Raw genomic sequence first — 22652 nt, forward strand, 5'->3', positions numbered from 1 at the left:
GACTTGCTTGCGACGACCACTTCTTCTGTTCTTCAAGAGGAGGGGTCGATGCTCCTGGCTTGCATTGACGTGCGACTAAATCTGATGCGATTTGTCGTGTGGCAAAAAGTCATTTCGAATTTTGCTGATGACTGAAATGTTGCCTGCAGAAGATTATGAAACAAACTTTTTTGTACTGACGATGAGCTGGACACGCAGCGCAGTGCTCTCCTTAATTCATGAGGGCTGTAACCCTCCAAAGATCGAAAGAACTTTCTTTTGAAGATGGTCTCAAATAGAGCACCCAGTACGGAAATAGTAGTTAATGCGTTGGATACAACAGGAATAAGAACCAGAGCACTAGCTCGGGCCTTTGCAAATGTCTACCGCATAAAAACCTGCAGGCCACAGCCAGAAAATCCGGAAAATAGCCTTTTCCGGTCGTGAAAGTTTACGTTTTTCAAGTTTACTGTAGGTACATCATATCTCACAAATCTAAATTATAAAATACTCTTAATTATTGTGAATTAATATGTAGAATTAATAATTTCCTAAACAGTATTAATTAAAAATGAAGGGGTTATATTTTTAGGAGTGATTAATTTTTGGGAAAGAAAGTGTTTGGCTTTCTACTACTACATCTTGATACAAAAAAAGGATGAGGGAATCTTCCAAAGAAAGGAAGGAACTAAATGATTTGAAAATAAGTAACTCTATACATGGATGTGTAGATCATGCAAATAAGTAATTTTCAGACACAAACTGAAAGAAGGTCCTTCTGAAACAGCTACTTTCATATAAACATTGAATTACACGAATTTCGAAACAAATACTTCTATATGAACACTGAATTATACTGAAGATACTTTTCTCTACTCAGTTTGTATTTCAAACATTCGTTGTGAAATAAAATCAGATATCATTCACATGAGTTCTACTTTAAATGAATGGTAACAAATTGCACTTACATGGAACACTGTCATCCTCACTGGTATACATCGATGTTTCGCCTTAAGACACTCCTAAAAATATAACACCGTCAATTCAAATAAGATTCCTCTTGGCTGGGATTGAATCAAATAGGTGAATGAATGTCATTACGATGTCATCGATGACATTAGCAGATCAAGCTTATTCCGTGACATTCAAAATCGTGATTAATGAATGAATTATATGTATTTTCTATAATGTTATCCAATTTGGTACTGAAGAGCCTTGGGGCAAGTGTCTTAAGGCGAAACATCGATGTATACCGGTGAGGATGACAGTGTTCCATGTAAGTGCAATTTATTACCATTTATTTAAAGTAGAACTCATGTGAATGATATCTGATTTTTATTCCACAACGAATGTTTGAAATAGAAACTGAGTAGGGAAAAGTATCTTCTGTATAATTCAGTGTTCATTTAGAACTATTTGTTTCGAAAGAATTTTTTTTTGTGTAATTCAATGTTTATATGAAAGTAGCTGTTTCAGAAGGAGCCAAAAACTTTCTTTCCCAAAAAGTATTAATTAGTTTTTTTATAAAACAACAATGAAAATAAAAACAACAATAAAAATTAATTTGCGCTCCGGGGCGACTTCATTGATTCCAGTTGCGCATTTGCTTCTTCAGCGGCTGGAAAAACCTGCAGCATCACATCATCTGAAGATCTTGATCTGCCAGCGTCCTCTCTCTCATAAAACAAAATGTAGGGTGACTCCAGAGGCTCCAATAGATTCAATAAATCGCCAGAACACTTCTTGACACGACTATAGTCAAACTTAAACCAGTACGTTTAGTCTTTGACCATGGCGTAATAATGACCAAATTCAACGCCAGAACCACAGTGAACAATGACTACATGAATATTATAGTAGTGGTCTGCTAGATTGAAATGTTCATCTATTTCGAACCTTCGAAAAAGTTTCTTGCTTCCGTCAGAGGTTGAGTCTTGTTTGAAGATCATCAGTGTTATTATCAGGCTGACTGGTGCCTCAACTATACTTGTTTCCTTATAGCAATCAGTTGGTTTGGCGCATGTTTGTCAATACAGTCGATCATCACCTGTTAAAAGTTCCATTTTCAGATGATTTAACAATAAGCTTTGCACGGACTGGTTATTAGTCATATTATGAAACGCTAGTTGAAGTTCCAGAAATTCACATACGTTTTTGCTACTTTTCGAACATTTACTACAAAGTAAACAAGTGAGGATTTTTCCAGCAAAAGATTTACAAACACAAGACGAAACAGACTGTACGGAATCATTCAGTCCACAGCGGTCAGGAGTATTGATTCTGCTATTGTTTTGCTCACGAAGAGTATTCAACAAGAATCCTAAGATTTTGGAACAATCCTCTTGTTGTCCTAACGAGTATCTAGTGGACCTCAAAGACTCCAGGAAATCGGTTGGAGGGAAAGATAATACATTCTTACGAAACTGCAGCTGCATGAACAGGTGTTTGAGTTTGGTGAATGAGTAGGAAACATTCCCGTTCTCGTTCATCATTAAAACCTCGTTCTTGAAATTCTTCGTCTTGAACAACACTTGTAAAATGCTATTCATGTAGCAAGTGTTTCCTAAATTATCCAATCCAATTTTCTTCTCTTGATTTTCAGGACAACTCTCTACTGATTCGTAAGGAAGAACATGTTTCACAGAATCTCCATAAGGACCATTTCTCAAGCTGCAATCGATCCTTCCAAGTGAAGAAGGGTTTCGTAGAGGGATCGATTCGGCTCTTGCTTGATGAAGCTCTTCCACTGAAAGGGAACCAGAACTAGGAGGACTGCAACTCATATTTGGGGGGCAAGAATGACCTAAGCCCATCGACCGCACTGAAAAAGAGAAGAAGGTGGATCAATCACTTGTGAATTAACCTTGATAGGCTTGTTTCGAAGAGATTTCAGTTCCGTACTGAAATTAGGGCAAGGCATGATCTCATCAAAATTATGTGAAGGCGGAATAGTTCCAAGTACTGAAGCAGCATTGCCACGTTGAATAGCAATACTAATTATTTCTATCAAAAAAGAGGTAGAACGGTGATCTTTCGTTGCTTGGCCTATTCTCCTTCCGAGTTCATGAACGAAGTTTCAACCGCTACTGGATGGAACTAAATTATTGTTATTCTAAAAATAGGCAGTGTCTTTGAACATTGAAAACCAACCTTTGAGGTTATATTTTCTTATTTCATGTACTTTCAGGATATTAAAATGAGAGAGTCCATACATAGCCAACAAGTTCAATGCAATGATTGATTTGGCTTGGACTCTCTCACAAAGTGAATTTAGAAGCATTTGCTTGCATTAGGTATATCTTGGATATGAGTGTATAATGCTCTTATGTGTGCTGTTGCTGCATTATGCACTTTTTTCTTTGTAATATTAAGTTACAATGTTCAATTTATCCATGTAATGAGACCGATAGGTCTGTTTGGATATAAATATATAAATAAATAAATAAATATCAAACAGTATTAATTAAATTCAACTGTTGACTTAAAATATGTACAAAATTTCCATTCACTCAAAGTGGAATGAACTAGAGGACAAATAAACTTACAATCCGAGTATCAACCATTCATTATGATAAGAAGTGAATTTCAATACTGACTCAAACTACATTCATCTATCCATTCAACATATTGAATATCTCGAAACCGTCAAATAAAAAAAATATCCTTATTCATCATCTTCATCTGCATTTTCGCTACTTTTCTCATCAACCTCTCCTTCAGCTGATTCCACCTTTTCTTTCTTGGATCTTCCCCGGCGACCTACTCCATTTACCTTAGCTTTGCTTTCCTTTGCTTCTGGCTTCTTTTTCGACGCTCTCTTCGGCCTTCCACGACCTCTTTTGGCTGGCGGAGCGTCGACCTCTTCTTTAGCTTCTGCTTTAGCATCATTTTAGGTTCGTTTTGTACTTTCAGCTGCAGCTTTGCGGCCCTTTTTAACCTTAACTTCTTCGTCGGACATCTTGTAAATTCAGAAAATCAATCTTTCGCCGTGAACTGTTTTCGCATATTCGACTAGCGTTTTTTAAAATTTTTATGTTGGTATACTCGATTTGAACATATGTTCACAATTTCAGCTGTTCAGCATGTTCTGTTTGAAGTCCCAAGAAACCTCCCATCCCAGATCTGTTGGGGAAACATCACTGGCGGAAGCTGTAATAAACTCAGCGCCCGAGGGCAATATTTCCAGCCTCTTCAAAGACCTCATTCCTCACCGCGCAATTCATCACGATGTCTCTGCCGTCCTGCAGAAGTGAGGTTGTAAACGGGCAAATTACAGAGATACACGATACCAACATTCCCATGTCCTCGGGAAATGAAACGATGCTCTTTTTGCATAACGTTTGTTTACATCGAGACCCGCAATCGAACGTTTTATCACAACCTGCCATTACATAATTGTGACTCGAGATTTTTCAGTTCGAAGTGGAACGACTCGGTACCGTTGCCACACTCGTTATTTTGCTATGGAAGCTGGTTATCGAAAGATGATATAATGGCCAATTCGAATTCCTCAGCTCTCGTTATTACTTTCGGCGGTGATGATTGTTATTGATGGGCGATTTATCGCTACGAATCTATCAGTCGAACGTGTTGCTTCGAAGCTAAGGCGCGGTTCCCACTGGAGCGATACTATAAGCGATGTAACAGATAAGCAACCCGATCCAGATTTGCACCGATCAGTCATAGGCGTGCATGCATATCTGTATCTGTAGAGTAGGGAGGGTGAGTGTAAGCTCATAGCACTTAGGTCAAATGTGACCCATTGTACATCCTCCCGAGAAGTTGTCCTCCTAGGTCATCGTCCAGCCTGTCCTTTCCAGGGAGGTGGACAGGTCTCTGGGAGACCTCTCCTCTTATTGACGGGCACTCGCATAAGACATACCTGACGGTCTAATCTTGCTGTTCACACATCCTGCATATTATGGAGGTGTTTCCTTAGTTGACAGTGGCCAGTCATAAATTCTACTGTCAAGCGTAGATTTTTCCTGGTCATCGCCAGATATTTCTTCGGCGCCAGCTTCCCAGGGTCGCCCAAGGTGATCCTGCCAAGATTGCATCCTTTGATCCCATCCCATCTCTGTAGGGATTGAGCATGGGTATAACATTTGGCTAGTTCCGCAATTGTCGAGGTCATCAGATCGTTGGTGCCACTGGGTCCTAAAATCCTTAGTCCAGCCGCTTCCTTGGCTAAAGAATCGGCAATGCGATTACCTTCACTCTTGTCGTGCCCTTTAACCCACCTCGGGATAATGTTATTATCTACCGAGGCTTTGGCTAAATCTTGGTGGCACTCTAGTACTTGCCCTGAAGTAACACGTTGTCTGTTCAAGGGTAATAAGGCTTTTCTGCTGTCAGTACAGATTGTTATGGTTTTGCCAGAAATTTCTTTCCTGGTTCTTTCTTTTGTGGCGATTGAGATACCAGCCAGTTCTGTTTGGACCACTTTTCCCCACTTAATCCTTAGGCTTAGTGATCTGGAATACACTCCATATCCTGAGCCTTTGCGTACATATATAATGAGCGATAGTGATACTACACCGATAATTATCGGAGTCGCGTCGGTGAGGGAGACACTGCTGCTGGGTCGCTTAGGCGAAAGAAAGGCGCAATATCGTTCATGTCGGGTAATTGTTCATGTTCGTGAAATTGGTGGAGCATAACCCGTGCTTCTCCAGTCCTCTTGACACCAATCTCAATAAAACATGGTAACTATTTGATCTCATTCTTTAAAACTCTCCAAATTTTTGTTCATATTGAGAGAGCTGACGGGAAACCACTGTGTTTAATATTAAACATTGTATGGGTGTACCCAGCAGAAACAACTTCCTCCTCAGAGGAGCTCATGACAACTGATGAAAACAACTGCTCCGTTGCTTATCGTATCGCTCCAGTTTGCACTGGAGTTCGATAGCAAAAAATTGCCGAACACTTGAAACACGTGTAACTTTTATACCTCTCATCAACAAACTAAATATGCTAAATAGTTTAAACTGTCAACATATGTTCGAGACGAATGAACCAACATGAGAGAAATGAATCGCTAATCAAATGTACCCATATGATTTTTAGTTTGGAAAAATCTGTTTTTTCATTAACCAGCTGTCGCACCCCTACGAACAACAACTCCAAAAAGTCGAAACTTGTGCTAGCTAAGGAATAACGAGGTCCTACTCTTTAACGCGTGATTCTCAGCTCAGTCAACCCTAACCTCCAATGTTTTGATTATTTTTCAAAGACAGTTAGAATGCATTCTGAATATATAAATATAATTGTTATGTCCCATAGAAAAGACTAAAAGTGGTTTGCCTAAATGTGTTTCGAAAACAATTTGAATATGCCAAATATGACTCGGGTATTTCTCCACCTGAAGTATGTAACGCTAGAGCCTTTTACGTCAATGTTTTTGTATCAGAACATCGAATGTCGAACCATTTATAACGCTATGAAAATATGACCTACTATCTCTCAATTTATTATCGATTATTACCGATATTCCTTTCACATTCCTCCTCTCAATCAAGGATATGAAAACTAAAAAATTATTGAAAACGGTGCTAGCGACCTCTTACCGAAGAACCATAAAAACGCCGCAATGAGTGTGCAAAAACCTCGTTTGCATTCAATGACCCATCAAAGGTAACATCAGAAAAATCCATTCGGAGCCCCACATACCCATGCAGGTTAAATAATTGCTGCAAAATAACGAACACGAATGTAAGTACCTGCATCGCGAAAGAACGCTTCACGGCGATTATTGTCCAATCTACACTATTAAACACCCACAGTGGCTTTTATTTGCCTCGAAAGTGGGTTAACATAGTTTTCAGTGGCGGCTCCAGCAAAGAGGCGGAGGGCTCTCACCCCTGGATACAGAAAACATTTAATTGTGGGGAAATATCGTGGTGACTGAGTAAGTCCCACACTCTTGTCCCCTCATTTAATGAAAAAAAAACTATCACTAAATTTGAAATAATATTTTCAGTCACTGTTAGATATTTTATCGAGTGTGCATGATACAAATCACAAATGAAACAATTCGTGGACACAACACTCTAAAAAAGGGGGGGGGCAAACCGCTGACACGTGTTTTTGGCTATTGGCTTCATCAGCGCGGTGCAGTTGAGTGTGAAGATGGGCAACACTTGTTTGCCGAAAGAAGGAAACAACACATAAGCACGGAGTCAAGAACAGAAGCCAACCGCACATTTGTGGTTCCAGTTAGAAGACCTAGAATTCCCAGGCTACAGAAGACCTAGAATTCCCAGGCTACATCTAACATGACCACCATATAGCTGCCTTGTGGCTGCTATAGCTACTACGTGGTCAGATAGCTGCGTAAACGCAGCTATTTTCATCAAGTACTTTCTTGGTTTTTGTCATTTTGTCTTCAATCGAGGACCACCTGCCCGGTACTGACGATGCCCAATAGGCTGAAACAGCTGTATATGGCTGATCATGGGAATATGGGAATGATCAAGAAGTACTTATCTATTTATTTTTTTATTTTCATGAAATTATTTTCCAGCAGCTTGACTGCATTAACCCTTTTAGATTTCATATCATTTCTAGAAACATGTGGATTCGTTTTCCGATGGCATTTCAGGTTAGCTTCCCAAATTTCTGCTACCGCAGTTGTCGGTTGATTGGTCAAATCACCAACACTGACATAAAAACTTGGCAAGTTGACTTGGGTGTCACACCAATAGGTGGTTCCACTTATGTTTCGCTTGCGTTTACGCAGCTATTTTTATCAAGTACTTTCTTGGTTTTTCTCATTTTGTCTTCAATCGAGGACCGCCTGCCCGGTACTGACGATGCCTAATAGGCTGAAACAACTGTCTACCGGTGGCTCTTAAATTAAAATCAATATGGGAATGATGTAATTAATTTTCTTTATTTTCAGTATTTTAATATTAACATATGTCACAAAAATGATTTGAAGCTTTATAACTTCTATTTATTATATGCGAGCGCTTTCGACAGCTGGTCGTGCTATCATCTTCAAGGCTCTACTCAAACTGAACGTTTCATCCTCTTGTTTGTTCTTTTATGCGGTTAGAACGCCTTAGTGCAGGTACTGCAGGTAAATTTGCTTGTATTTGGGTTACATCAAGTGATATCCTTTGTGTTGGATTTTCTCTAGGTTCACTGTTTCTAGGAATGTGTTATGTATTGTGTAGTATAGTGAATGTTGGGTCTTGTTGTGTTTTATTCGTAATTGTTTCTCGATAAGTGAATTATGACTTTTAAATTTATGGATGTTTTTCCAGATGTCCATACGGTTTCCTTCAATGACTTGTTTTACGAGTTTTGTGTTCTCTGGTGGGGGAAAGTTATGTTTGTTTTGTATGGCGTGTGTTGCGAGTTTTGATTTATATATAATTGGGTTTATGTATGCCTTTTTGTGCTCGTCGTACCTTTGGATCAGTTTTTTTCTTGGTTTGGTCGATATAGAATTTGTTGTAGTCCGAGCATTGTATGATATACACTCCGTTTAGGTTTTCGTCTTCTTCTTTTTCATAGCTCTTTATTTTTTGTGTTATTTTCGTGTTTGGCTTGTATGTGATGTTGATGTTCAGGGGTTTGAAGATGTTTGTTAAGTTGATGACCTACGTATGTGAATGTAGTCCATCGTTGTGTTGTTTTATCTGTTGGAGTACTTTGATCCCCCAAGTTCAAACCACCTACCATCACACAAAATGGCTGCCTATAACGCATTCATATACAGAATGTTAAGGATACCACTTGACAATGAAGCCCGGAACAAGGAAAGGAAAATCATATACCAAATAGCGAAAGAGAACAGATACACCCAAAAGACAATAGATAAATCAGAAAATAAAATCAAACAAAAAATACTTATTGAAATCTCAATAGGATTCAGTTCAGTTGGTAACATGTATTTGTAAGACATACAAAATCCATGAATTATTGTTGTTTTCTATTTCTATATTGCTTTCATGAAATAAACAGAATATCTTGAGTAAAGTACAGTAATTGGTTTCATTTTGAACCCTCATCATGTCCACTGATCAGCTGAATTTTCCTTCATTTGTGGGAAAAAATGTCATCACAAGTGCGCCCCCTCAACAATTTCCTAGATCCGCTCCTGAGAGTTTTTTTGATATGACATACGCGGCATGCCGGGTAGCTGTAGTTTATTAGTCAGTCATTAGAGTTTGTGCTTCTAATTCGGCTTTCATCTCGAGCTACTAACTTTTTTATTCAGGCGGATAACAATAATAATTGCCACGGCAGTTATTCTGGAGTGGTTTCACGGATTAATGTTTATCACGAAACATGTTGCCCACTATGAAAATCGTTTCAACTGTGCCATCCACTTACTTTTCTTTTACAACTATCCGTTTATGAAATTCTGTCTATGAAGTGAAATCTATTATCGGGAAATTGGTACTTCCCGGACGTTTTTTCTTTGAGAAAGTATCATTTTTCCGGCCTAGTGCCTAAATTGCAACTGCTCGACAAATTTATTTGAAGACTATACAGGGAGATATATAGTTTTTGTTCCACTCATAAGGCCAACCATTCCCGTCAGAAAAAATGTTGGCAAACAGGAACTTTTCAAAATGAAAAAATCGATCTCTCGGAATGACAGTTTGGTCGATTAACGACTGTATTCGTCACGTATTAAATCTCTCAACAGGCATCCCTCAGATGGAACATGAAAACATTGATCCAAAGTCGTAAAATTCACTGTCCATAATTATAATATTTCATTAGTTCGGACTTCCATTGTCTAATATTATATAAAATAATTTAAAATTCTGAAGAGAACAATGTAAATTATAAAGAATAACTAAAAATAACAATTATATTAAGCAGAAAAAACCTGAAATGGAATTACAGTGAAAAAAAAATGAATGCCAATAAAACTATCAAGAATGATGTACCGCAGGGATCCGTTCTGGGGCCATTGCTATTCTTGATATATTTCAATGAGTTCAGTCATTTTATGTCACCAGGTAAATGTAAATGTTTTTTCGCAGATGACACAACTCTAATAACGTCTCAGAAAAACATAATCGAATCACCATCAATTACTGAGGATACTCTGAGACAGTCGTCTCTGTGGTTCACAAAAAATCAGTTGAAATTAAATGAAAGCAAGTCCCAGAAGGTCTTGTTTACGACCTTAAATACTGAAACCACTGAAAATGGCGATGATACTGCCAAACTACTAGGACTCATTCTTGACCGGAATATATCATGGTATGCACACATTGATGAACTGAGTAAGAAGCTGTGTGAGAGTAAATTTGCTTTTCGACAGCTAAATAGAGGATTGTCTCTTGACGCCCTGAGAAGTTCATATTTTGCTTTGTTCCACTTACATATGAATTATGATATAGTGGGGGTAATTCCTCTCACTCCATTAAAATCTTCAGACTTATGAAAAAAGCAGTCAGAATATTGATGAATGCCAATCATATAGATCACTATAAGCAGCTTTTCAAAAAAATGGAAATACTGCCACTAACATCGGTATTCATATATAGTCAATTACTTGGAATCAATAAAAATAAATCAATCTATCCGCAGCATCAGGATATTCATCATCATGCTACAAGAAATGCAGATCTGTTCATGCAGCCTCGATACAAACTCACAAGGTCTATTAAAAATTCATTGAATATCAATCTCTACAATCATCTTCCTAATTCGTTCAAAATGCTCAAACAAAGCTCCTTCTTCTTCTTATTTTTGGTCCCAGCTTCCAGAACTGGCGCTATTATGACCAGTATAGTATATACTATAATAAAACTTTGTCCAGGGAGTACAAAAGTCTTGTTTTACACAATATTGTACTCGATAAAGCGCCTTCAAAAACAGAGTCAGAACTGAGCTCCTGGAAAACTGTTTTTATAGTACTCAGGATTATTTAAGTACTTCAATTATGCCAATTTAGATTTGATTTTATTTAATCTGATATGTGAAGCTCATGTTTATACAAAATATTTGTTTTTTGACACTTTCAAAAATTTTAGACTGATTATTGTAATGTTCAAAACTATCATTCTATTTACAATTTATGATTCAATATTTTTAACTTGTGACTAGTTTTTTTTCTTTTTCTATGTATATTTTAACTGACTTGCACCAAACATTCAAGTGTAAAGTTGTCAAATAAATATATCTATCTAATCTATCTATTTATTAGTCCAGTCATAACTCGAAGACGAAACTAACAATCAAAACGTCGTGAAGTAACTTGGCTTGAAATCTGCTAATTTTTTATTTTTTGTTTAATTGTTCTAGTTTTTACTTGTATTTTATTTCACTGTTATTTCGTTTCAGGGTTTTTTGCTTAATATAATTGTTATTTTTCAGCTATTCTTTTCGATTTTTAATTTGTATCGATTCTTTTAGGGATTTCAAATTATTTTATATCATATTAGACAATGGCATTCCGAACTAATGAAATTCATCATGAAAAATTGTCAATCACGAATTTCACTATTTCGGACTTCCATTGTCTACTATATAAAATGATTTGAAATCCCTGAAACAACTAAAAAAGAAGAATTGAAAATGAATAGCTGAAAATAACAATTATATTAACCAAAATAAACCTGAAATGAAATAATAGTGAAATAAAATACATGTAAAAATAGAACAATTGAATAAATAAAAATAAAGAAATGAAAGTCAGTTCCAAGTCACGTTAGTTCACGACGTTTCGATTGTTAGTATCTACAATCGTCTTCGGGTGATGACTGGACTGATTCCTCCGAGAGATGACTATAGGTTGTTCAAATACTTTCACTTATCCCTGCTTTCCATTTTCCGCTTCACTGGTTCCGTGGGAGGTGACCGTTTTGGCGGGAGTTGGCCATTTTTCGCTTGATGATGGGTTTCCATATGTTGCGTATTTCTACGCTGGCCTGGCTGAATACGTTGTTGGACAACATGTATGCGGCTTCCTTGAATTTTCTCCTAGACCAATGTTCCTCTCTATGCAAGATCTCAGCTTGGGACCACTCGATGTTGTGTTGATGGGTCCAAACATGGTCTGCTATTCCTGATTTGCTGGTTTCCCCTCACCGTGTGTGTTTCTTGTGCTCGGCAATGCGAACATTCAATGGCCTCTTAGTTTCACCAATATAGGATTTTCCGCACTCACGGGGTATCCGGTAAATGCAATTCTTGGAATCGCAGTCCGCGTTTGGTGGCCTGGTTTTCGTGAGGCTGCTACGGATAGTGTTACCGGATCTGAAGCAGATTCTGATGTTGTACTTGGAACCAATTCTTCTTATCCTCTCCGATAATCCTCTGATGTAGGAAAGTGCAAGCACTGGTTGTGACGGCTTCTCTTCCTTGCGTGGCTACTCCATCGCTTTGGAGTAGCCATTCCGTTGAAGATCATTTTTGATGATGTCAAATTCCTTCTTGAGACCTAGGGTGAAGAGGACCGACACTAAGTGGGAAACATCTGTATACCGAAAACCCACTCATACGGGATAGTATCTGAACCACGAATCTAACCACCATCAATCGACTAAAAGAGGAATCATCAAGACTTTATTAGACCCTGCTTTCTGGCTCTGTAATACGAAGAGGAAGGTATCGAGAAAGAACTAGACATCATCAAAAATGATCTTCAACGGAATGGCTACTCCAAAGCGATGGTAGAAAAGACTTTGGCTAGAAGACAGCAGGAGCGTCGCAAGGAAGAGAAGCCGTCACAACCAGTGCTTGCACTTCCCTACATCAGAGGATTATCGGAGAGAATAAGAAGAATTGGTTCCAAGTACAACATCAGAACCTGCTTCAGATCCGGTTACACTATCCGTAGCAGCCTCACGAAAACCAGGCCACCAAACGCGGACTGCGATTCCAAGAATTGCATTTACCGGATACCCTGTGAGTGCGGAAAATCCTATATTGGTGAAACTAAGAGGCCATTGAATGTTCGCATTGCCGAGCACAAGAAACACACACAGCGAGGTGAAACCAGCAAATCAGGAATAGCAGACCGTGTTTGGATCCATCAACACAACATCGAGTGGTCCCAAGCTGAGATCTTGCACAGAAAGGAACATTGGTTCAGGAGAAATTTCAAGGAAGCCGCTTAGATGTTGTCCAACAACGTATTCAGCCAAGCCAGCGTAGAAATACGCAACATATGGAAACTCATCATTAAGCGAAAAATGGCCAACTCCCGCCAAAACGGTCATCTCCCACGGAATCAGTGAAGCGGAAAATGGAAAGCGGGTATAAGTGAAAGTACTCGAACGACCTATAAATAGTCATCTCTCGGAGGAATCAGTCCAGTCATCACCCGAAGACGATTGTAGATACTAACAATCGAAACGTTGTGAACTAACGTGACTTGGAATCTCTCAAATTTTTATTTTTATTTTCTTTTTTTTTCATTTCTTTATTTTTATTTATTTTTGTTCAATTGTTCTATTTTACTTGTATTTTATTTCACTATTATTTCATTTCAGGTTCATTTTGCTTAATATAATTGTTATTTTCAGTTATTCATTTTTAATTCTTCTTTTTTAGTTTTTTTAAGGATTTCAAATCATTTTATATAGTAGACAATGGAAGTCCGAACTAGTGAAATTCATCATGAAACATTGTCAATCACCTTACAACAAACTTCATGAACCATTTTTTAGACTATTAAATGAAAAGGTAATAATAAAAACTCCTGGCTAATAAAATTGTCATAACACTTTATTTCTGAATAAAAATCACATTAATTAGTACCATAAATATTTACAAATTCAGTTTGATTTCTTTGGCTTTAATTATATTAGTTCATATTAGAAAAGAAATGTGAACATTTTAAAAATTACCTTGAGACTGCCAGAAATTCCAAAAGTACTTCTTATCACATTTTTATATCTTATCAAAGCTGCATTGAATTATTTCTTCAATTTTCTATTGAATTCATTATCAGTGGAATTAATAAAATTCACCCAAACTGTGTGTGAATTAGTATTGACATAACGAAATCCTGTTCAAAATGTTTGGCCCATTTGTGAATGTTTGTGTGCACAAAATTGTTTTTATTACTTCAAACCAGTGGAGAAAGTAATTTTTTTAAATGGAATCTGCCACTGCCTTTAACATATGACAAAATGAAACCCAAAATTCCGTTCAAGCTAGAAATCAACAAACAGAATATAACGGATTATACAAGCTCATAAAAAGTGTTCAGAAATATCTTCGCCAAACTCAATAGATCTCTATTAATTCGTTTTTAGTAAGTTTATGCAGATATCGTCTTTATAGTGATATAAGGTGGACAGGGTGAGTAGAGAGTCAACATATTTGTCACGGGTTTCTGGTTCAGTAGAATTCTTCAGTGATTTTTGACAGAGAAAGTAACTATCAGTTCGTTGACAGTCTTACAGCGATTCCTAGACAAAGTGTTGAAAGAAAAATGTTCATGAATATTAGGCTTCAACAGTGATTGATTTCAATTTTTAATTCACTTATTCTAATGACTCTTTTCGCTGGCAACACTTTTCAAATGAGGATTTCTAACTTGAACACTCTGTAGCTGGGAGAAATCTCTCCTATTGTGTAGGAACCCGAATTTGGAAAAACTCTGTCAAATAAATCTTTAGATTGACGAAAATTCTATGCCAAAAGTCTGTCCTAGTTTTTGAATGGTCACATTTCTTTTTTTTTTTTTAATCTGTTATTTTATTTTAAAGGACTAGATTGGTCCCGTACCATTTTATTTTACTTCGACAAAAAATGATGGTGTTCCTCTAATAATGCACCAAGCATCTAGATAACTATGCGTCATTATATGATATAAAATATTTATTTTTGACACTTATTCAAGCAAATGGCGGGAAAGGCAAACGTTGAATGGGGGAAAGAAGTTTTCAAGCAGAATACAAGCATAAACATGTTGACGTATCAAAGAATTTGAGATGTATGAATGAAATGGTTATTATTTTTTCCAATAAATAAATTATTCAGACGTTTTTACAAAAATACATACAAAGTAGAAACTTTTTTCAATAGATCTTTTTAAAGATATAAACCAAAGCTCAGATAATAAAAAAATCTATGAGAAGCTTAACAGTGTCATATACAGTGTGTCCAAGATAAGGATCCTAAGCATGGGAATCTCAGTACCTGTTGGATATACAGCTTAGGTTAAATTAGGAAAAAGTTGTGTTCTTTAAAGCTTATTTATATGCCGTTTAGAAACTTGAAGAATTTTCATGGCCTGCTGAGATATTTGGGAAAAACGAGAATTTGACAATATCAATTTTATTTTTTTCTGACTTTATTTGAAAAGATATCAAAAAACGAATAACACTTTTTCATTGGCACTTTTAAGGTACTACACGATGGTATTTTTAGATTTTATATCCGACGTTTCGTTTTCAAGAAACCATCATCAACTTTATTTTTTTATATGACCCGAAACAAAAGTACACCCTGTATCTGATTCCATTTTTTATTACGAATTCAACGATGTATCACATGCCATTGTTTTCTTTTTAGTTTAAAGGAAAATTACATTTTTTCTATTTTTAAAAAAATCTTTAAGTAGGCTTTGCAAACAAATGCTTTGACGTAAATACTTGTCACCGAGCCTGTCAAATATTATTTAATTACACGATACAATAGTAATTGTCGTTGTTGTTAGCCTGTTTATCGAGTTGTTGTTTTTAGAGTTATTGTTATTGTCGTTATTATTGTTTATTGTTGAATAGATAATATTGTGTTATTATCGTCGAATATGCCGGGTGAGCATTATAGCCATGAAGAAAAGTTTGACATGCTAACGTGCTACACATTACTGGGCTCAGCAAAATCCGCGTGTTAAGAAAATATCAAGACATCAAAAACGTTTTGGGTTTAATATGTGGTGTGCAATTTTAGGAACTAAAATACTAGGTCCGTTTTTTTACTATAATTCTTTGACCGCCGAACGATACCATCATTTATTGCAAAACTATGTAGAAGACTGTTTAGATAATTTACCTCTGGCACAGGTCAATAACTGTTGGTTTCAACAAGACGGTGCTCCTGCACATAATTCTAGACAAGTTCGAGAGTATCTTTCGCAGCGATTTCCTGGAAGGTGGATTGGAACCTTTAGTGAAGTGTCTTGGCCAGCGCGATCCCCTGACTTAACTCCTCTGGACTTCTTCATATGGGGTTTTGTTAAAAACCGGGTTTACCAACATTCTTTTGAAACTGAACAGCAGTTACGAGAATGTGTAACTGTCGCATTTAACAGTATTACACCAGAGATGTTACGTGATGTTTTAAGTTCTACAGTTAGAAGATCATACTTATGTTTGGAAAATAACGGAAACCTGTTTGAACACCTCCTTTGAATTAAATAAAAAATGCGTTAATTTCTTTGTTGTTTTCATTACTTTAAAAAAATCATTATTAACCTACTTAAAAATACATTTTAAAAATAGAAAAAATGTAATTTTCCTTCAAACTAAAAAGAAAACGAAGGCATGTGATACATCGTTGAATTCGTAATAAAAAATGGAATCAGATACAGGGTGTACTTTTGTTTCGGGTCATATAAAAAAATAAAGTTGATGATGGTTTCTTGAAAACGAAACGTCGGATATAAAATCTAAAAATAACATCGTGTAGTACCTTAAAAGTGCCAATGAAAAAGTGTTATTCGTTTTTTGATATCTTTTCAAATAAAGTCAGAAAAAAATAAAATTGATATTGTCAAATTCTCGTTTTTCCCAAATATCTCAGCAGGCCATGAAAATTCTTCAAGTTTCTAAACGGCATGTAAATAAGCTTTAAAGAACACAACTTTTTCCTAATTTAACCTAAGCTGTATATCCAACAGGTACTGAGATTCCCATGCTTAGGATCCTTATCTTGGACACACTGTATACTTGTGTCAAAAATGAAGATGGAATAATTTTTTATCGAGGATTATTCGGCAGGATTTTGAACCATCATTATCCTGTCCCCCATTCCTAAATATTGGGAATGTGGATGTCTACATTTTGGTTTGTAAATGGACGTATAACAACAAGAATGCGAATACACATGAAAGTACAAAAGACGGAATGAATCCTACTTTTTCACTTTTTAGTTAATCCCCTGCTGTTTTTGAGAGTGATATATTTTCATCAATGTTGATGTATACATGTTTTCATCAACTGTCTGATGTTTCATGAAAGGTGTACAAATGTATTTGAAATTCCTGTATTCCAATTTCTCTTGTCGGAAGATCGAACCAACAGAATTGGTTGATATGATTAATATATTCGCTCGTAATAAAGTGGGTAACTTTTCAAAAGTGTTGTTGAAATCAAGGAGCTGAAGCCGGATATACAATTCTCATTGCACCTTCTATGTGTATTCGAGATCTTGGAACGATATTTGTGATGGAACCTACTTACAAAATCATGAAAGCTGAAGAATTACAATTTTTGACGTCGACGAAAATTCCTTTTCATCTATACACGGTAATTGATACCAAAATAGATAGCCTTTAGAGAAATCTAAAGATTCAGATGAAACCTTGTACATATGAACATGGGTAATAAACCTATTTTGATTTTGAAAACATTACAAGACCACAGTATACTATATACAGTAATCCCACTTCGGGTGATTTTTGGTTTGAATTTTCTACACGCAGACCCAGGAGTTGCAGTCTCAGGTCTGCGCAAACGACGAGTTCAAGACAGGCACGCAACCAAATCGTTTAAACACTGCTCAACATAACAAATATTCATATAAACTGCTCAAAAAAATACAGTCGATGAAAACCATGTTGGGCACCTAAGAAAATTGTACAAATGATAATTTTGCATTTGTGTAATATTCAAGTAACCCAGATCATTTCGACAACGATGAACTATGTTTCAAGTAGATTTTAAAAATTCATGGGATCGGATGTGACAAAATATATTTTAATTTCAACAAGAGAAAAGACAAGATGAAGAACGAGTTTTGTTATTCATGAACCATGGTACTGTGCAAGAGCTCTCTAGGAGGGATACCGAGTCCCTGTGTGTATACAACCGTGATAGCATGGTCTGCATTGATAAGGAACACTTCAAAACGGTCCGCAGTTGGGTCCTTGTTCGAATCAGGCGAAGTCCCACTATTTGCAAAGTTGTTTCTCCAAAGTGAGAAGCTTTGCACTTATGTCTGAGGAGACTTGGATTCCAAAACGTTAACAGTCGTAAGGGATTTTTGATAGTCAAATTTACATTATATAAGAAGTTGCTGACTAATAGGACATGTTTCATTTAGAATAACTGTTTTTAATCTACGCAGCAACTTTTCGGGGTTGATTAGACATATAGACTTGTATAGATTCAAATATCAACATTTGTCAATATATGTCGAGTTATTAGCTAAAGAAGTAGTTGTTTTCTGTCGGAAAACATATATAATGGTATAGTCAAAATGCATTTGGACTTGTCAGTGATTTTATTATCAATTTTTACTTGGATAAATGCTGGAAGCAGCAAAACAACCTATTATCTTACAGTGTAAATAATTCATAACTTCCGACTCCGAAAACTCTCACACACATTTATAGTTAGTACATACATACAAAAAATTATTTTTGTATGATTGAACACTACATACTCAATTACTTTTTTACTTCTTCAAGTCCTGAATAGTAACTACATAATTCAGAAAGAATAGGCTCTACAGATTCCTTAATCTTGAGTGATGAATTCGATTAGGAATATTTTTAATAATTGGTCCTTAATATAATCGAATCGGCAAACTCGTCCGCCATCTTGAATTCTCCAATCAATAAATGAATATGCTATATTTGGCCCCAAAAATCACTACAAAGAAATTTCGCATGGATTCGTACCATGGTTCATGAATAACAAAACACAATCTTTATCTTGTCTTTTTTCTTGTTGAAATGAAAATATATTTTGTCACATTCGAATATGAACATCTGCCGATTCCATGAATTTTTAAAATCTACTTGAAACTTAGTTCATCATTGCCCAAATGATCTGGGTTACTTCAATATTACACAAATGCAAAATTATCATTTGTACAATTTTCTCAGGTGCCCAACATGGTTTTCATAGACTGTTTTTTTTTTGAGCAGTTTATATGAATAGTTGTTATGTTGAGCAGTGTATACACGCTTTGGTTGAGATTGTAGTAGGGAGAAATGTCATTAGTGTCAAATACGTCATCATTATAAAAAATGAAACTCCTGGACACCGACATCAAAGGGACCGACGCTGAGTGAAACTACTGTATACAGAAATACTGTGACAAGACTTAGTATCGAGCTCCGTTTGGAGTTGCAGCCAAAAATATTGATTAGCTATATGATCATTCAAAAAAACGAAAACGATTCTATCTGTTTCTTAAAGCAAACTGAGATAAATAGGTGTAAAACCAAAACGCAAATGATGGTAAACCAATTTTTATAGAAACAAAATTTCCCTTCCACAGAGAAACAATAAAGCTTTTGATCTAAAAATGGACTTGAATCACCTCGATTCGCCGTCAGTTCTGATGTAATGTAATAGATAAAAACTTGATTTGTAAGATATATTTCTTGAAATCCATTTCAATTTGTTGTCGAGGGCAAGTCTGCATATATAGCGCTGGGGCCTTCATTACTACACACGGAATCTTCCGGAGTTCTTGAGGGTTCTCCTTCAGTGACTTCTTCTTGGTGCTTGTGCTTGTCTCGGTCCTTATCCTTGTGTTTTCCATGTAAATTCTGAAAGACACGATACGTAACTATTACTGAAAATTCTTCAATTCGGAAAACTAAACATGATCATACGATATTTGAGTTATATCTATCGATCTTACGAAAATGGAGAGCTAGATTTCTGATGGAAACGAGGTATTGTAAAACAAACTATACCAAAATGTTCCATAACCTCAACCTATTTGACTTCGTCAAAGAGAATTGATTCTTAAGGTAATAACACTTTTTGATTCTGATTCAGAAATACAATGCAAAATTAAAATATGGGTATTTTAGACTGAAAATATTTTTCAGGTTTAACATAGAAATCGAATGTTTCACTGATTATTTCCATTTAAATAAATTACAGCATATTCGTGACACAAAAAGGTGAGTTTCCAGCAGAATTCGTAGAAAACAAATGATTCCTTTGGCAGAAAAAACAAAATATTTTAGAATTCGTTGTAGATCTCTATATTTTCTATAACTTTTGTGTTTGCCTTTTTTCAATAGGAGATCCACTTTCATTGGAAATAGTGAGAAACTATTATTCACCCCTCGAATTCACCTCATTGACTTTCATTCATTTTTCCTCTCCTAATTATTTTTATGCTCTTAGTAGTTTTTTCCTTTCTTGCATGTCTAACAGGCTTCTGCACTGATCTAGAAATCATTATCCTTTTCTGGTTTTGAGACAGTGTTGTTCCTGCTCAAAAAAATGTAACAGATCTTGTCGAAAACAGTAACATTTCAACTTTTGAATGAGACACACAAAGCACAGCAATTCACGCTGAGAGGTTAACAACAGTAGCTGATTCTTCAAAAGTGACAGTTGACATTGACAAACCCTCTGTTGACGTATGAAAAATAACAGAAGATATGTGAAAATGCTTTTCAGTCATCGAATCTGACTTCTTCGATCGCCACAGAGGGCGGTGGTGCTGTTAGCTTAAAATAAAGTGCAATCCAAAATGAAGGTGGGTTCGAATAGATAGTGAAGTGAAATATGAGAGGACTGGGGGAACCGTACGCCAGTAACCAGGCTGGATATGGACGGATTCAACGAGGTCGTCAGTTCTATAAAATATATGAGGCGACTAGTACAAAGTATTTTTGTTGAAAGATGAAGTGAATGAAAAACTTGGGGTGGCAGCGTTGCTTCGAGACAGACAGCTACGCCCCCTGACGAAGTTTCTGTGAAATAAATCGAGGTATAAGGGTCTGTAGTGGGACCTTTATTGTTCAATATATTTGTAAATAATATAATCAGTTTAATGGAAAGAAACCACGATATAAAAATAGTGTGTTATGCGGTGGTCTGAAAAGAATTGCCTGTGCATTCAAATGATAAAATAAAGGAATATTATTATTATTATTATGAACAAGAGGAGCCTGTCCAAATGCGCTTGAATAAGAAGCAACTGCCATAGAAATCCGAGAGAGAAAACCGTCGGATCTGATAAATGAACTCTCAGTTCTAATACGTCAAGTGTCACTACTGACACGTCAACTGGCAATTCTGTGTGTGAACTGTCACTTTAATGTTTCTCAAAATATAACAAAATGGGTAAAAATGTAATTTGGTGATTTCAAACATCAAAAAGTAACTTTCTGTTACATGTACTGGTATGAGAGCCGCCGTAATATGCAATTCCTTCATGATGTTCAGCTATTAGTAATGGCTAACTCTCATCTTTCAGCCGTGTTTACTTTCTAGTTTTCTGGATGTACACTTTGGGCGGATCGATGACAACCGAAGCCCAAATGCGCCACAGTGAACTACAGAACCATGAATCGGAACCCGCGATGCATATTTCATCATTGTTTATCGACGAAAGGTATGATCAACTCGGCGTTCCCATGAAGGCTCGTCTCGGTAATAATAAAGTTAAATCGGTGGCATTATATGTAATTAGGTCTTAGACTGGTGCCCTGCGGGTCAACAGCGTGAAGATCCTCCGCACAGATAGAACGAGTCAGTGTTACAGTAGCGGAATGGTTGTTTGTAGCGTGGTTACTGGGTCAGAACGGATGAAGAACTTGATAATATAAGGAAATAAATATTTCGAAACAAATTTAGAAGTATTAGTCTCTTCCAACTACCTACACAGTAGGGTGTGGTAAACGTCTGTCGGGAAAGAACTACTTTCTCGGCTAATACCGCGCTGGAAATTGAATTATGCAAATCTAGCAGCAGGATTATGATGAAATTATTCAAGTAGATCACCTGCAGACCGTGGTATCGAAGGATATACCATGTTTTGCTGATTTTTCTCAATCGGAGATTTTATTTCTTTGTCGAACGTAGTTAGTTAACATAAGTTTTCTGTTACATTGGTTGTGGGGGGCCTGCTATTGGCTTATGCCTCTCCAGGGTTACAGTTTATTTACAAGTTATTATTCTTATCTATCCTAATCTAGTTTATCTAACTCAATCCAAGTTATCAGTTGGTTTTAACGATTCGGGTGGTCAGGGTCCATTGCGGTGGTTGATTTTCACGGGTACAGGTGCAGGTCTGGGGTGGGAGGGGTGAGGCTTCAGTGTATCCTAGGCTTTGTGTTGTTCACTATCTGATCATCAGTAGGTACTCTTTGAGGATGTCTTGGATCTGCTCCGTCGAATCTTCCATGACTCCCAAAAGTTTGGCTGGGAGAAACGGGAGCTTCTTCCTCGGAATCGTTCTGGGGGCCCCCACGAGGTGTCCAGTGTGTTGATACAAGGAACTCGCGTTCCCTGGGGCTTCAGCACTTATTTTTTCTGCGCGGTCTTGAGCGAAGAATCGTCATACCTCAACAAACAGTTGTAGCCGACGTAGAAGGCATCGGGAACGTAGCGTACCATTGGCCCCTTTGCTCCTTTTTTTATAATCGACTTAAGTACCCGCTGCAAATTGTCTTTTATATCATCTTTCGACTTTAAACGAGAAATCGATCGGAGCCTTATCAGGTGAGTTCAGTGGCTGTTCCATAAGGTTTGTTGTCCAGA

General features: G+C 36.7%; 1 protein-coding gene across 3 annotated transcripts in view; it reads right to left on the reverse strand.

Annotated features, from left to right (window-relative positions):
- Positions 1 to 14617: 14617 nt before the first annotated feature.
- smog (G-protein coupled receptor 158 smog) overlaps positions 14618 to 22652 on the reverse strand; it is a 52997-nt gene continuing 44962 nt past the window's right edge. For all 3 annotated transcript variants that reach the window (XM_074173365.1, XM_074173363.1, XM_074173364.1), the window contains one exon: positions 14618 to 19693. In XM_074173365.1, coding sequence (XP_074029466.1) covers positions 19538 to 19693 — 156 coding nt within the window. In that variant the 3' untranslated portion in view covers positions 14618 to 19537. The remainder of the gene's footprint in view (positions 19694 to 22652) is intronic.

Source organism: Leptinotarsa decemlineata, unplaced genomic scaffold, assembly GCF_025532065.1.
Source record: "Leptinotarsa decemlineata unplaced genomic scaffold, Ldec_3_MD MMD2_tig00000232_RagTag_RagTag, whole genome shotgun sequence".
In the NCBI taxonomy this organism is placed as follows: Eukaryota; Metazoa; Arthropoda; class Insecta; order Coleoptera; family Chrysomelidae; genus Leptinotarsa; species Leptinotarsa decemlineata.